At 40.9% G+C, this 16,884-nt stretch overlaps 1 protein-coding gene across 2 annotated transcripts in view; it reads right to left on the reverse strand.

The window, feature by feature from the left end:
* Positions 1-16,382, reverse strand: part of DEPDC1B (DEP domain containing 1B) — a 111,011-nt gene extending 94,629 nt beyond the window's left edge. For both annotated transcript variants that reach the window (XM_068533027.1, XM_068533018.1), the window contains exons 1-2: positions 16,285-16,382; positions 7,629-7,894 (exon numbers count right to left, since the gene is read on the reverse strand). In XM_068533027.1, coding sequence (XP_068389128.1) covers positions 7,629-7,894; positions 16,285-16,332 — 314 coding nt within the window. In that variant the 5' untranslated portion in view covers positions 16,333-16,382. The remainder of the gene's footprint in view (positions 1-7,628; positions 7,895-16,284) is intronic.
* Between the last annotated feature and the right edge of the window lie 502 nt (positions 16,383-16,884).

Below are 16,884 nucleotides of genomic sequence, written 5' to 3' on the forward strand. Positions count from 1 at the left end.
CAATGCAGGGCACATGGGTTCGAGACCTGGTCCGGGAAGATCCCACATGCCGCGGAGAAACTAAGCCCATGCGCCACAACTACTGAGCCTGCACTCTAGAGCCCGAGAGCCACAACTACTGAAGCCTGCGTGCCACAACTACTGAAGCCCGCGCACCCAGAGCCCGTGCTCTGCAACAAGAGAAGCCACCATTGCCACAGCTAGAGAAAGCCCACACACAGCAACAAAGACCCAACACAGCCAAAAAAAAAAATCTATTCTACTACTACTATTCAATTAACTCTATTCTATTCCTTTTTCTTTTTTTTTTTTTTTTTTTGGCCACATGGCGTGGCATGTGGGATCTTGGTTCCCTGACCAGAGATCGAACCCATGCCCCCCCACAGTGGAAGCACAGAGCCTTAACCACTGGACCACCAGGGAAGTCCAATTAACTTTATTCTAGAACACAGACTTCATTCCTACTCAAAACACGGACCTTGGCTGCCTTTTCCTTTTACATAAATGTCAACTCCATAGCCAGGTATTTAAGAAACACCACCAAATTTAGCCCTATGACTTCCTGACCTAAAACTTCTTCTCCAGCCAGGTTAGTCTCCTCCCTCTTCTCCCAGTGAAGCTGACTTAGGTATATCTGACTGAGAGCCGTGGTCCTGTCACCTGAAATATGCTCCCCCTTCCCATCCCATCTGATCATCCAGACCCTATCCCATTCTCAGGACCCAGACGGACGTCCTCCACCTCCCTCCTCCAGGAGATCTCACAAAACTCCAGTCCACACCGACTGGGTCACAAACACAATTCCTGCACTGACCAAGACAGACAACATTACCATGATACAGTCTGGTATGATGTAGTGAAGTGGTGGGAAGGGCGGCAACAGGGGGGAATTTGCTCCAATTAAAGACCTGCAGGTTCACAATTTTTTAGGATGCTGTGTTACAAGCTAATAACATTAGGTGCCTGTGGGGAAGGGAACTGGGTGGAGAGTTTGTTTTTTCTCTACTCTAGTCAGTTCCATATTTATTTATTCCAGGTCTATTATCACACTGTTTAGCCCTATGGCATTTTAGTTTCTGATAAAGCAAAAGGTCTCGTTGCCCAAGATTTTTTTGGCTACTTTTGTGCCTTCTCTCTTCCAGATGAATTTTTATTACTGTCGACTGAAAAAAATGGATGACCTAAAACTTCAGACTCATGTATTATTTGGCGAACTTTCTCAGGACTTCAAGCCTGGAAGGCAGCCTCTCAGATAGCTCTGAGAAACTGCTCTGAAGAGGTAAGGGGAGAGCCAAGATATATAGGAGTTTGGTAACGAAGTCCAGATAGTGGGAACATCAAAAGATTAATTAAAGAAAACCACATATCTCAAGTTAATTAACTTAGCGCTTTTATATGCATGGGGAGATGCAAGAGTCTGGGCTCACTGAAATCATCCCTTTGACATGCACCTTAGCTATCTGGGGCCAGTATCCTGTGCTCTCCCATCCTGAGTCCCCTTGGGGTGCAACTTTGGGGGTGGCTGCAGTGGCTGATCTCTTGATGGCTGCAACATCCTTTGTTTACTGATAATGGCAGGCAGCATTCTTAGTCCACAGTATCCAGAAGCAAGTGGGATACTGGTATGGAGCAGAGGTGCCTAAAAGAACTCATCCTATCATTGTAAACTTCCAAACAATACAATGTATTGATTACTCTTTTACTGGAATGATTTTAAAAATGGAAAATAAAAGCAATATGTACTCAATGTGTAAAATTAAGAAGAGATAAAATAATTTATGCTGTCTTTAAGCCCTCTATCCAGAAATAACTACTGTTAACATTGTGACTTTTCTATATTTTTTTGCTTAAGCCTTTACATGGGAAAAAGTAAGAATAAACTATTTTCTATCCTGCTCTCCCCCCTCTACCCCCCACTCTATTTCTATTGTGCATCTGAAAGTTATTTAGCTTCTTCTCATCCAGGACAAACTAGCATTTAAGGTATAAAAAAAACAATACACCTTGAGAATAAATAATAAAAATAAGAAAGCTTCAATGCAAGTTCAAGGCCTGAACCCCACTTGGGGGAGCAAGGTAGAAGGGAAATTTTTATTGTATATAATATACTCTTTTGTACTTCGTAAATTTTGAAACACATGAATGTATTACCTTCACAAAATACACAAAATTGAAAAACAAAAATGAGAAAAAAATTTCAATGATTAAAAACACAATGCCAGTTAAACAAACAGCTGTGTCAACCCAAGGACTGCCAGTGTAGTACCTCTAAGCTTTTGTTACAGGTTCGTTTTGGTTAATTAATTCAATACTGCCTTGGTTCTGCTACATATCTTTTTTATATATGCATACTCTCTCTCAAAAGAGATTGCAAAATTAGGGAGGAAAAGAATGTTACATTTCTTTCTTATCTTCTTCATCGCCTAGGACTTGGAAAACACCTATGATAAGTACATCAATATTTGGAACCATAAAAGTTTAGAATGGAAAAAGACCTTAAAGATCTAGTCCAGCCCTGTCATTTTATAGATGAAAAAAACTGATGCATAGGAAATGTACAAAATTTATCCAACTATCACAGGATAAAAACTCAGGACTTGAGGAAATGAATAAAAACAAAAGAAAAACAAAACTCACAATTTTAAGCTTTACTATAAAAACAGAAGGTGTCCACTAGAGGGAGCCAATAGTCCATTAACTTGAAGAAGTTCCTATTGGCCCCTTCAAAAGACCTACAGGGTAAAAATAAAGACTTTTTCCCAGAGCCACAGAAAATGACTAAAGGGCCATATACCTCAACCAATGTAAATTCGGATTTCTTTCACTAGAGGTACAAATAGAGACTTTTCAAATCTCCAGCATTAAAAAAATGTTATTAGCATATAGTAAAATTGATTCTTTCTTTCTTTTGTGTGTGTGTGTACTGCTCTATCAATTTTAACACACATATACACTTTGTAAAACCACCATCACAATCAGCAAACAGAACAGTTCAATTATTCACAAAAAACCTCCCTCCTGCTCTGACTTAGTCACACCTCCCACTGCACTGGATATGCACAGAAGCGTTCCATATAGATGTTCAGTGTTTATCCATTCACCCATAGGAACATTTGAATTAACAGAGCTGCTATAAATATTCACATATGGAAGGGTAAGCTGGGACGAAGTGAGACGATAGCATTGACATATATACACTACCAAATGTAAAATAGATAGCTAGTGGGAAGCAGCCGCATAGCACAGGGAGATCAGCTCGGTGCTTTGTGACCACCTAGAGGGGTGGGATAGGGAGGGTGGGAGGGAGACGCAAGAGGGAGGGGATATGGGCCTTTATGTATACATATAGCTGATTCACTTTGTTATACAACAGAAACTAACACAACATTGTAAAGCAATTATACTCCAATAAAGATGTTTAAAAAAAAAATATTCACATACAAGTTTTTGTGTGAACATAAGTTTTCATTTCTCCAGGGTAAATGCCCAGGAGCAGGAATACGAAGTCATATATAAGTACAGGTTTAACTTTAAAAGAGACTGCCAAACTGTTTTCCAAAGTGACTATCAATCTAGGCTTCCCACCATCAATGGAGGAGATTTCCAATTGCTCTGCATCCTCTCTTGATTTTGGAGTTATTAGTATTCTTATTTTAGCCATCCTACTAGATATGTAGTGGTATCTCACCATGGTTTTAATTTGCATTTCCCTAGTGCTAATGATGTTAAACATCTTTTCAAGTGCTTACTTGCTGTCTGTATATCTTTGATGAAGCATCTTTATATCTTTGATGAAGTGTCTTTTCAAATCTATTATTTGTTGAGTTGTTTGTTTTCTTACAGTTGAGTTTTGTGAATTCTTTATATATTCTTGATACCAGTTCACTGTCATATATGCGGTTTACAAATATTTTCTCCCCAACATTCGCTTGTCCTCTCATCCTCTTAACAGTGCCTTTCACACAGCAAAAGTTTTCAATTTTGATGAAGTCCAATTTATCATGTTTTTTCTTTTATAAATCATGCTTTTGGTGTCATGTCTAAAATCTCCTTGCCTAACCCCAGGGCATAAAGATTTTCTCCTGTTTTTCTAAAATTTTTTTAGTTTTACGTTGAATTCTATGAATGAATTTCTGTATTAAAAAAATTAGGTTTAGGTTGAGGTTCATTTTTTTGCATGTAGATGAATAGATGTCCAACTGTCCCAACATTGTGAGCGTTGGTGGTATATTGGTAAGCATAGCTGCCTTCCAATTGTTCCAACATCATTTGCCGAAAAGACTAATTTTTTTCCTTTAAGTTACCTTTACATCTTCGTCAAAAATCAACTGGCCATGTTTGTGTATGTTTCTGGACTCTGTTCTGTTCCACTGACCCAAGCGTCCATCCAGCCCTTCACCAACACCAGTCTTCATTACTGTGATTTTATAGAGTAAGTTTTAAAACTGGGTAGCACGACTCCTGCTTTTTAAATAAAGAACAGTGAAAGTCACGTTCAAGAAAGCTGACAAAATCTACGTAACAAATTTTAGGTTCAAATTAAACATTTTGGAAATAAGCCAGAAAAAAAGCAAATATGAGGGAAAAGACAGAAAGAAAAGGAGAGAGAAATGAAGTAGAAGAAAAAGAAAAGGGGAAAGAAGTGGGAACATGCCAGTCATACACATTAAGTGGTATAAACAGAGAAAGAAAAAGAGAAGGAAAGAAAAAAAGGAACAGGAAGAAGTAGGAAAATAAAAAGAAAATGGTTCCCTGCACATTTGATCACAAGCACTACACCCGAGCCAGTGAATTTCTATCTGTAAGCCATGAACACCTTGGTTACAACTGCATACCAGAGCTAGCATCAGTAGTAAGAACAGGGCAAGGGCCCGGTGGCGGCTCCAGACCAAGGACCCATCCTGCTACAGATCTAAAATAGGCCAAACACTTTCCTCATTTAATAGTCCAAAACAAGCAATGATCATAATGCACACTTCTATTTCTATATAACCCACTTCATTAGGTTTAAATAATCCTATGGAACTGTCTGTTCCCATACATAAATGGGCCGATTCAATGATCACCATGGAATTTACTGATGTTTTGTTTAGAGGTTTCAAAGAGACAACTGTCTAGTTCTCTGAGGATGAACTATCCACCCTGTCTACCATACGGGGTTGTCACAAAGATCAAATGAGATCATAAAGAATTGCTTCATAAACTGAAATTTCTTATAAAAATACAAGGTAGTGTCACTGGTTCTCTTCATCCAAAGTCTGGGGCCACGAAGCTTTGTAAGACACAGATGACAGCATATGGCTCGACTATGAGGACCCTTTAGTGAAATCTAAAATTGTCTCCTCTGGCAGCCAGTCCAGCTCTCTTTCTAGTCACCCACGTTACTAACAGCAAAGAGTGGTTCAGTAAATAGCTCTGGGCCCTTCTCTGCAAAATCTCCTCTGTTAGGGACATTCAGATATTAGGATCTTACTTTCCTTTCTTACACACAAAAATTCACTATTTCCCCCTAATTTCTATACTTAACTCTTGGATTCTTGAAAAATAAAATCATAGTTAACAAATGTAAATGCAGTCACACAGCAAATATGACATGTTTTTAAACTAAAAATAAGATTTGACACATTCCAAAATAAAAGCTTCACTCATCATTTCTGTTATAAAATTCTCCTGTGGTGTGTGTGTGTATGTAATTTCTGTCTTTAAAAAATACTCTTAAGAGTCTTTATATTTCATGTTGCTTTCTCTAACTATGCCTTTCTGTAATTCACAGACCCAGGAAACCACCTATCCCCTGCTATATTTATGTAAGTGTTTAAGCTGATTATGTTTACCTTACCTCCTTTACTTGAGAAGACAGCTGATCACTTAATATGTATTACATAGTACTTAATACATTACTGGAATTCTGTGAATATATGAACGTGTGTTGACTACACTAAATGTTTCTTGTTTATGATTCTGTTTACTCATTCAGTTATTAGTTTATTTAATAAGCTAGTCAACCTCATGCCGTGGCAATGGAGGCAGTCTGACACGCCACAAGAACACAGGCTTCAGAGATAGAGACCTCAGTTTAAATCCTGACTCTTACTACTACCTGAGTGACTTTGGACAAGTCAGTAACTTTGGCCTCATTAATTTCCTAATCTTTAAGATCAAGATAATACCACCAACATCTACATGTGCTGAGTTCAATGACGACTATGCAATGAGTCTGGCACATCACCGGTGGTGTTGGTATCAGTTCCTTTCTTAGACCTTAGAACTAAGGTCTAAGAAAGTTCTAAGTAAGAACTTAGTAAGATGCTGTACATCTGAAACTAATATAATATTGTAAATCAACTTATACTTCAATTAAAAAAACATAGGCAATTTAAAAAAAAAAAAAAGAATCCCCAATGAAGTATGGCATGTGGAACCAAGGATAGAGTTTCCACTGCCTGATACTAATAAGCACTATGGTCTCAGAACAGGCTAAAATCACCCAAGATTCTAATTAAAAGTTGGATCAGCAAGCCAGAAGTAACTGCCAAATGGAGAGACAATTAATTGCCCAGCTGACAATCTTGACATCTAGAAGAGGGAGACTGCTGATGAAATTCCGTGATGAAGTTAGATCCTAGACATACGAAGTTGTCTGGCCTTCGCCTTGGTCTGGTGACCACCCTCACCTTGCTCTGCGGCCTTTCTCAGCTCCTAGTCCCCAAAGGACCAAAGAAATGACTCAGGTAGGAGACAGTCACGTTTTCTCTGCTCAAACCCAGCTGTCCCAGTGACCCCAAAATGCCTCACTGAATGTGCTGTAAGAGCATTCCTTATTCTTCTGTTGCAGTAAAAGGCAGCAAATATCTTCGTTTCTTCATTTAATACCTCTCAGGTTCTTAGTACTTTGGTAGCCCTCTCTGTAGATAGCTCAACAATTCCTCTTTCTGGACTCGTGTGACTTCATTCCTCTTTAGTGTTCTCCCATTCCCTGAATCCTAGGCAGCTCTCCTCCACCTCCAGCAATAGAACAGTCTAGCATGCAGTGAGGACAGAAGTGTCAGCAGAGAGACATCCTTGCCCTCAGATTATTGGGTGGTAGTAAGTGAGCAATCATAAAACAGCACTAAAACATGAGCAAAAATGTTTAGGGAAAAGCAGACACGCACTGCAGGGTTAATCTAAGACATCGGGGAATTCTAGTACAACTCTTCATTATAGGCCTGAGCTTTGCTTAAAGATCAGACGCCTCTGCCACTAACTCCCTGAACACACACCTTCACACTGCTCAGAAAAGTGCAAGCCAGAACTACTGTTTCACCATTTCAGGTTCCCCAGGAGAGGTACTAAGCTACTATAGCCATCCTCCCAGCGTGCAAAAGGCACAAAAAGGCTTCCTTACTGAAAAGCCACTGCAACAAAAGACTACTTAAGGGGTGCTCTATGAAGAAAAGAGCACCAAGAAAAACTGCAATCAATTTTACTGTAGCAGCAGATTCAGTTCTCCACCCAACAAATCACAAGTAGAAGCATCACGCCCACGGACAAGTAAGTTCTTTCACATGAGGAAGTTTCAATAGACTGACCAGATCCACTGGTCCTCCCCAAACTCCTCCCTTTCGGAGCTGACTTGTTGCCATTACCTGTACAAGTGACGGTTGTCTTCAAAGTCTTCCTGGCCCCATTTTCCCTTGATGTCTTCAATAACGTGATTCTTCAGGAATTTTTTTAGCAGCTGGACCGTCTGTTTGCGGGTCACTTCGGGACCAAAGTTTTGGCTGCGCCTCAACAGCTCGTGTAGCCAATCCACAGCTTCGGCCGCCGTGAAGCAACGTTCATAACTTTTGAAACGACAGCGATGTTTCCGTAACGGCATCTTGGTGCGAAAAAGCTCAACTGTTTCATTCCACTAGGGGCAAAAAGAGAGGAATGCATTTAGTGATCGATTGAGTTTTTTACAAGGTTATTACGTCCCAAATATTTAAGACAATGAATGCAGTTTTTCCGTAAAAGACTGCCTTAAGGGGACTTCCCTGGTAGCGCAATGGTTAAGAATCCGCCTGCCAATGCAGGGGACACAGGTTCGAGCCCTGGTCGGGGAAGATCCCACATGCCATGGAGCAACTAAGCCCATGCACCACAACTACTGAGCCCGCGCTCTAGAGCCCACAAGCCACAACTACTGAATCCTGCACGCCTAGAGCCCATGGAAAAACACTTAAACAGGCACTTCACATAAAAGAATCTCCAAATTTACCATAACATATGCAGATATTCAATCTCATTAATTAGCAGTGAAATGCAAAAGAAATCTATAATGCAATACCACTACATGCCTACAGAATGGCTAAAATGAAAAAGACAGGCAATACTAAGTGTTATCAAGGGAACGTGGAACAACTGGAAATTATATGCACACTGTATAACCCCGCAATTCCATTCTTAAGTATATATGCCACAGAAATATGTTCACCAAAAGCCACCCTGTTCATAATAGCACTATCTTAATAGACAAAAACAACCCAAATATCCATCAACATAAGAACAGATAAACAAATTGATTTATTCATGCAATGGAATGCTGCACAGCAATGAGAATGAACTATTGCTACATGCAATAACATAGATGAATAACATAGATAAAATATAATTGATATAAGAAGGCCAGATATGAAAAGTACTATATGATTGTATTTACATAAAGTTTAAAAGCAGACAAAAGCTAATCCCTGGTATTAGAAATCAAAGTAGTGGTTAATTTGTATGGAGGTAGAGACTAGGAGGGGCAGAGGGACATCTGGGCTGCTGGTAATGTCATATTTCTTGATCTGGGCTCTGGGCATTGGTTAAATGGGGCGCTCACATTGTAAAAATGCACTGAGTTGTACGCCTATAATTTGTGTGCTTTTCTGTACGTGTTAAGCAGAATAAAGGGCTAAAAACAAAACACACATATACATACACATACACACACATGCTCATATATTAAAATCCTCCTTGAGAGCAATCCACAATTTTAAATTACCAACCTGAAAGTTGATAAATATGAACTAGCTGATTGTACTGGTACACTGAATGTGGAAGAGATTCAGAAGGGTAGCTGAAGAAGAAACGAAGTGAGTGGATGAAAGAGGGACTTGAATGTAAACAGAGGAGAAGCAGGGCAAACTGGCTAGAATGAAATAATGAACAGCAGAAAGAGAGCCCAGGAAGAGCCCATGAACGTTGATTTAAGTTCACTCTCTGCCCACCTCCCTCACCAGGTTACTGTGACGTCTCATGAGATCATGCTTACGAAAGCCCTCTGTGAAAGATAAGGCATTCCTCAAGCGTAAGGATAATATATAAAATTCCCAGGATAATCTCTTAAAACAAATTACAGGTTCAATCTATTCTGGAGCTAGAAGAAAACTGTGGGGCAAAATCAAGATCCAAAGAGGACAGGCAAGTTGGCACATGTCACTCAGGTATTTAGCCTCATAATAAGATCTGGAAACCTGCTCTATGCTCTCCTTCTCGAGTGGTCATTTCATTATAACAAGAACCTATGAACTTCAACATAGCTTTAAACAATTTCCACATTTCTTTTTTTAAAGGAACTCCTTTATTTATTTATTTATGGCTGTTTTGGGTCTTCGTTTCTGTGCGAGGGCTTTCTCTAGTTGTGGCAAGTGGGGGCCATTCTTCATTGCGGTGTGCGGGCCTCTCACTATCGCGGCCCCTCTTGTTGCGGAGCACAGGCTCCAGATGCGCAGGCTCAGTAGTTGTGGCTCACGGGCCTAGTTGCTCCGCGGCATGTGGGATCTTCCCAGACCAGGGCTCGAACCCATGTGCCCTGAATTGGCAGGCAGATTCTCAACCACTGCGCCACCAGGGAAGCCCCCATTTCCACATATTTTTAAACATTGGTTGTTTGGGTCTTTTTTTCAGTTCTCTGCTGACACCAAGCTTGCATTTCAGTCCTGATTAATATATGTTGGGAGATGGGGAGGCAAGAAGAGTTAATAAAAAAGAGTTTTATTTATTTTAGGTTGATTGATAAACTTAATGCATAGTACTTTATGCATTACTTAATAAAAGAATGAAGATACGGCTCTCTGGGACCCAATATTTCAAAATATAAGTAAATATGCCTGTTATTTGACTCAAGCTGGTTAGCAGTTCCTCTACTGTCACTTTAATTACAGAATAATGCACACTGTAACAAATTAAATGCAGAAATATATACAAAAGAGTCTGCCCTGTCTCTCTCCAATCCCACATATCTATTAATCATACACACACATATATAGAATCCTTCCCTTTGTATGTATGTATTGTTTATTACCACTGTCGCTGTTTGCTTCCTTTTTGAAGAAATGAGATCAACCATATTGTACATGTTATCCTACAACTTGCTTTTGCATTAAACATACCAGGATATATTTGTGTCAGTACCTATAGATACAGCCCATTTTATGATGAATGAGTTCCATAATTTATTCAACCATTTTCCAACTAATGGGCATGAAGCTGTTTCCAGTTTGTTGTTTCACAAGTATATCCTTGTTTACATAACCTAACGTATCAATCCTTTTATTTATTTATTTTTGATAGAACACATTTCTAAAGGGTATCAGCTTATTTAAACCAGTTGTAGCAATTCACACTCCCACCAATGCTGTATGAGCCTACTGTCTTATCTCTGGCCATTCCTAGATATTATCATTCTTGTGTCTGCCAATCTATATACAAGAAATGGTATCTTTATATTTTGTTTGTATTTTTCTGCCTTTATCTTCAGTCATTTTTATTTCTTCATTTGAGACTTGCCATTTTTCTTCTGGGTTGTCTTTCTCTTTCACTTAATTTTAAGAACTGTTTAAATCTAGAATTTGAATCTAAGTGCATAGAAGTCAGGAAAGTTACTCTATTTTGCTCAGTTCAGTATCCCCACAACTGAGGACAGTGCCTGACATACAGTACATGTATTTAATAAGTATGTATTGAATGAATATAAATAGGGAATATTAATCCTTTTTCAAATATATTAGAAATGTTTTCTCCTGACTTATCAATTTGTTTATTTGGCGTCTAGCTATATAAAGGTTTCGCTGATGATTATATTGTTTTAAGAAAACAAATATATCTTCTTATCTTTATAGCTTCAGGGTTTACTCCCTCAATTAGGAAAGTTTCCCTATCCTGAGATATTAAAAATATTTATCAAATTTTTCTTTTAATATTTTACAGGGATTTTAATATTTGAATCTTCAACTGAAATTTTTTATGGTAGGAGGGAGGAGATCTCCAACTTTATTTTCTCCCAAATGGAGAGTCAATTATGCTCCCTTGTCTCACTAAACTGAAATAGTAAACTACCTTACATACTACCTTTCTTGATTGTTTCTTTCTTTTTTTTTTAATAGACAGCTATGAAAGAACTTTGAAACTGTTAATGTTTTACTTTATTTTTTTTTAACTTTTTAACTTTTTATTTTGGTTTTTTTTTGTTTGTTTTTTTAATTAATTTTTATTTATTTATTTATTTTGGCTGCATTGGGTCTTCGTTGTTGCACACGGGCTTTCTCTAGTTGTGGCGAGCAGGGGCTACTCTTTGTTGCGGTGCGTGGGCTTCTCATTGCGGTGGCTTCTCTTGTTGCGGAGCACAGGCTCTAGGTGCGCGGGCTTCAGTAGTTGTGGCACACAGGCTCAGTAGCTGTGGCTCATGAGGTCTAGAGCGCAGGCTCAGTAGTTGTGGCTCACGGGCTTAGTTGCTCCGCGGCATGTGGTATCTTCCCGGACCAGGGCTCGAACCCAGGCTCGCCTGCACTGGCAGGCTAATTCTTAACCACTGCACCACCAGGGAAGTCCTTGATTCTGTTTCTGAACTCTTTTTTTCTTTAATCCCACTGAGCTATTTGTCTATTCCTGAACAATACTACACTGGTGTGATTACAGTCTATTAATACTAAATTTAGATTTCTGGTAGGTCAAAGTCACCTATACTCATCTTTTTTAAAACCTTTTAATTCCTCCACTTTTACTCTTCTGTATGAGCTTTCTACTCAATGCACCCCCACACAGGGGGAAAAAAAATCTATTAGGATTCTGATTGGTTTTTTAGCTAATCTGGTGATAGCTAGTTTTCATTTTACACTAGAAATTTTCTAAGAAGACATGTTTATCAAAGACTCATATCTCTTTTTTAGAAAAATTCATAAAAAGAATTTTGAATTTATTTATTTTGATTTTTAATAGCATTTAACATTAGGATATTTACTCAATCCATGAGACACTTTAGATTTTCAAAACCTAGCAAGGACCGTGATCTCTGCTCCCACGTATTTCCAAATATAATTCAGTGGCTATTTGGCTACTCTGCCAAGAAGGAAAAAGTTGTCTTTAAAATAACTCACTATCCTCAGTAACATTTAGAAAGAAAATATCCTTCGTCAACAAAGAACTAGATAAAGCTTGAGAATGTGATTGTTTCAATGACATATTACGAGAGAATCTTTATAGCAAAGGGGACAAAACAGGTTTGTTTTGTGATTAAAAAACATTTTTTGTTTATTTCAAACCCCTAGTTTAAGGCATAAAGAATCATACAACTGGGGCTTCCCTGGTGGCGGAGTGGTTAAGAATCCACCTGCCGGGCTTCCCTGGTGGCGCAGTGGTTGAGAATCTGCCTGCCAATGCAGGGGACACGGGTTCGAGCCCCGGTCTGGGAAGATCCCACATGCCGCGGAGCAACTAGGCCCGTGAGCCACAACTACTGAGCCTGCGTGTCTGGAGCCTGTGCTCCGCAACAAGAGAGGCCGCAATCGTGAGAGGCCCGCGCACCGCGATGAAGAGTGGTCCCCGCTTGCCGCAACTAGAGAAAGCCCTTGCACAGAAACGAAGACTCAACACAGCCAAAAATAAAATAAAATAAATAAATAAAAAATGATAATAATAACACAGGAATTCCTTTAAAAAAATAAAATAAAATAAATAAAAAAAAAAAAAAAGAATCCACCTGCCAATGCAGGGGACATGGGTTCAAGCCCTGGTGCAGGAAGATCCCACATGCCACGGAGCAACTAAGCCCGTGCTCCACAACTACTGAGCCTGAGCTCTAGAGCCCGCAAGCCACAACTGCCAAGCCCACATGCCACAACTACTGAAGCCCGCGTGCCTAGAGCCCGTGCTCCACAACAAGAGAATGAGAAGCCCGCACACTACAAGGAAGAGTAGCCCCCGCTCGCCGCAACTAGAGAAAGCCGGCATGCAGCAACAAAGACTCAACACAGCCAAGGATAAAAATAAATAAAAATAAATAAATTTATATTAAAAAAAATCATACAACTGTTTTTGCTTAACAACATGACAAATACTGAGTGTTGAAATGTGCTTCCTATTCTTTTCTCTTGAATATTTATTCCATTCCTTTACTTCTTAATATCAAAAATATTATGATAGTAGTGCTATAATATAGCACCTGGCCAGGGACTTCAGAGGCAAACAAACGCTAGATCTAGATGTACTGGCCACATACTGGCAGTGTGAACTTGATCAAGTCAGTTCACCCCTTTATGCCTCAATAAAATGAGGGAATTGGACTAGATAATCTTTAGAGTCCATTCAAACTCTCAGATTCAGTGATGGCTGTAAGTCTTTTAAAGTTCACTAGTTGCATCAGAAGATACAGACAACTCAGAATTAAGTTCAAAGAAAGTATCAGTAGATTTAAGCAGTTTTCAGAAAAAGCAATTTTCTTTCTCCTCATTATTTCTTTTTTTTTTTTTTAACTTATTTATTTATTTATTTTTGGTTGTGTTGGGTCTTCATTGCTGTGCGCGGCTTTCTCTAGTTGCGGTGAGCAGGGGCTACTCTTCGTTGCAGTGCGAGGGCTTCTCATTGTCGTGGTTTCTCTTGTTGCAGCGCAGGGGCTCTAGGCGCATGGGCTTCAGTAGTTGTGGCATGTGGGCTCAGTAGTTGTGGCTCGCGGGCTCTAGAGCTCAGGCTCAGTAGTTGTGGCACAGGGGCTTAGTTGCTCCACGGCATGTGGGATCTTTCCAGGCCAGGGCTCGAACCCGTGTCCCCTGCATTGGCAGGCGGATTCTTAACCACTGCACCACCAGGGAAGCCCTCTCATTATTTCTTTTTAACTAATGAACTATTTAATATGTGGGTTAAAATGAAAGCTATTTCAGTGAAGATGAATAAGTTGCTAATTAGCTTCCATATTCACCATGAATTGACTTACAGAGTCTGTCATTTTATTTTGGCCATAGAAATTTACCTAGTCCATAAAATGCTATTTTCAGATAAGACTTTGGTGCCTTAGAAAATGGAGCTGTACATGGTTTGAGAAAGTATAGTGAGCCATGAAAGGAGGAAGTAAACGCCTGCTCTTTGTGTACCAATAGGATTTTCCCAAGCTTTTCCTGAAGATTAGGTTCAGGATGATGTTGGGAGAAGATGGAAATGCTAAGCTGGGAGCCAGGGAGGAAAGGCGAGCTGGGGCAGGTAAATAAAGAGAGGACTAATCACAAACTTTATGATTTAACTGATGAAAGCTGTAAAGCACAACAGAATTATGCTCAGGGAAACAGAGATTTTACAATGAGGGGAAAGTACCTGTAAAGACTACGGAGATCATTGATAAATCAGTAATACTCACTTAAAAAAAAAATGGCTATTGTTTTCTGTGTTTTCAAAAATCTTAGTTTACGATCAAGATTCTCAAATAGAATAAAGTTGAGAACTGAATTGACTACCTAGGAAATTCTGGTGATATTTAGGTATTTTCATTAATTATTCACATAATTTAATTTCCTACTTAACTTGATCAGTCTTGGCTAAATCTGACTTGAATATCACTTCTTGGAGGCTGAAGACTTCTGAAGAACAGGGTACTTTTCCTTGTAAATTCCTTTGATAATATTTTAATGTGACTCAGAATCAAGAATGCCTTTCACATAGGCGCTCTGCATCTCTAAAAAGTGGTACTTCACACAATTCTGTGAATGAGATTAAAAAACAGTTCCAATTATCATGTAATTTATTTTTTTAGTCTAAAGCTGGAAGAATGAGAACTGGTTACCCCAAGATCCAGAGTCTCTCTCTATTTCCCCTGCATTAGTGCTGTGAATAAACTGGCAGTAGGGGAGTGTTATTTTCCCTCCACAAAGAATAGTAAAGTTTTTGAAAGTCCCTGATAAAGCACAACCTGTATCTCATCCTTAAAGATGGACCTACCAATAGCCTTGACCCCAGATGGTTTCAAGTGGTAGAGGCAATTGTGAAGTGGAAGCAGATATGAAAAGAGGTTTTTTAAAATCCTATTTGTTCCCTGCTACCAGCATCCATACCTCTTAGAGGCAGGTCCAAAGGAAAACCTAAATTTATATGTGTTGAATTTTTTTTCAATGAATGAATCATTATGGGTGTCTGTAGTGCATTGTTTGCAAAGATGAGTACAGTAACTCCTTCCATCCTGTTCTCATCTTTTCCTGGATATCCCTTGGGGTGCATAGAACAATGAGCCTAATTCCCAAGTTAGCTGTGGCCAGAAGTGTTGACAGACCAAGGGGAGCAGTCCTTTCCTCCCAAATCACCTTTAAGCTTTCATAGAAAGTCGTCTAAAACTTGCTCTAGACATTACCAAATTATCGCCACTTACTCCATTATGAAATCGCTAAAATCACTTGCTCCAGGTCACAAAGAAATCAAGTACGCCTTAGAACTCTGATTACCAAAGCTCTTCTCCCAGGAAAACAGGCAGCACCCTGGACCAGGGTCTGCAAAGGCTCTTTCAAACCATAAGTCCGGGCCCACCCTCCTTATTTAGGTCGGTGCTCACAGAAAAAGAAACGTCAGGAGCCGGAAACGGAGTCAGGGCGATCCACCTCTGTTCTGGGCACCGTTAGAAAGAACCTCAAGTGTCACCACAAGTGACACTCGGGACAGAGACACGCTCCAGGCGGCGGGTGGCCCTAAAGTTACGGACTGGGGCGTTGGATTCCGGAGGACAGGTTAGGAGAGAGGGGTGTCACCCTGGTCTTCCGGGCGCTTTAAAAAGGGAGGCGCCGTTGACTGGCGAGAACCCAGCCAACGTCTCGGGATCGAAGCTGCTCCCACCCTGGACGGGCTGGGCCCCAGGCCCGGTTAACATTTCTTTGAGCGTCGTCCAGAATACCGCCGCCCGACCCGAAACACGTCCCGCCTCCAGACCCGGGCCCGGCCTGCCCTGGAGAAGCGAGGACTGACGAATACGCGGTCGGCACTCAGGCCGGGGCCTCGCTTCGTCCGGATCCCCGCATGCACACTCACCAGCTTGGTGGCCCGGTATGGCCCCGGCCCCACGATGCGGTGCTCCATGGCCCGCACGCAGCGGCAGCCGCGGCCACACCAGCGCAGATCCCGGAGAGTCCGAGGCGCCGCAGTTTGAATCCCGAGCCCACGCGCTGCAGGCGCTGATTGGGCGGTGCGGCGGCACGTGACGGGAACTGCGGGGCGGGGCCGCCGGGGCCCCAGGGAGGGGCCGGTGGGCGTCTCCTCCGAGAGCTCCTGCTGCGGAGCGGCAATGGGCTCACAACCACCAGGGGTAGAGTCCGCCGCCCACCCTCGCCCACCCCGCGCACACGCAAGCAGTCTCCGCAGAAGGGTCGATGAACGTGTGTAATTCAGTGACCGAAAGCCGGTTGGACTGGAGAGGCAAATCCCTGTCCGCCCTTCCAAGTGCACCGTGAACCTGGTGGTGCGGCGAAGATTGGGAGAAGTGGGTAGTGAAAGGAAGCGAGGGGACAGCCTCCTCAAGTGGAGGGACTTGTAAAAACTAGATAAGAGCCCTTGGCCACAGGGAGTGTCGACAGCGTGTAAGAACAATAAAGAGCTGGAAAAAAAAAAAAAAGAGCTGGAAAAGAGCCCCAT

The sequence above is a fragment of the Eschrichtius robustus genome, chromosome 2, assembly GCF_028021215.1.
Source record: "Eschrichtius robustus isolate mEscRob2 chromosome 2, mEscRob2.pri, whole genome shotgun sequence".
Taxonomy (NCBI): Eukaryota; Metazoa; Chordata; class Mammalia; order Artiodactyla; family Eschrichtiidae; genus Eschrichtius; species Eschrichtius robustus.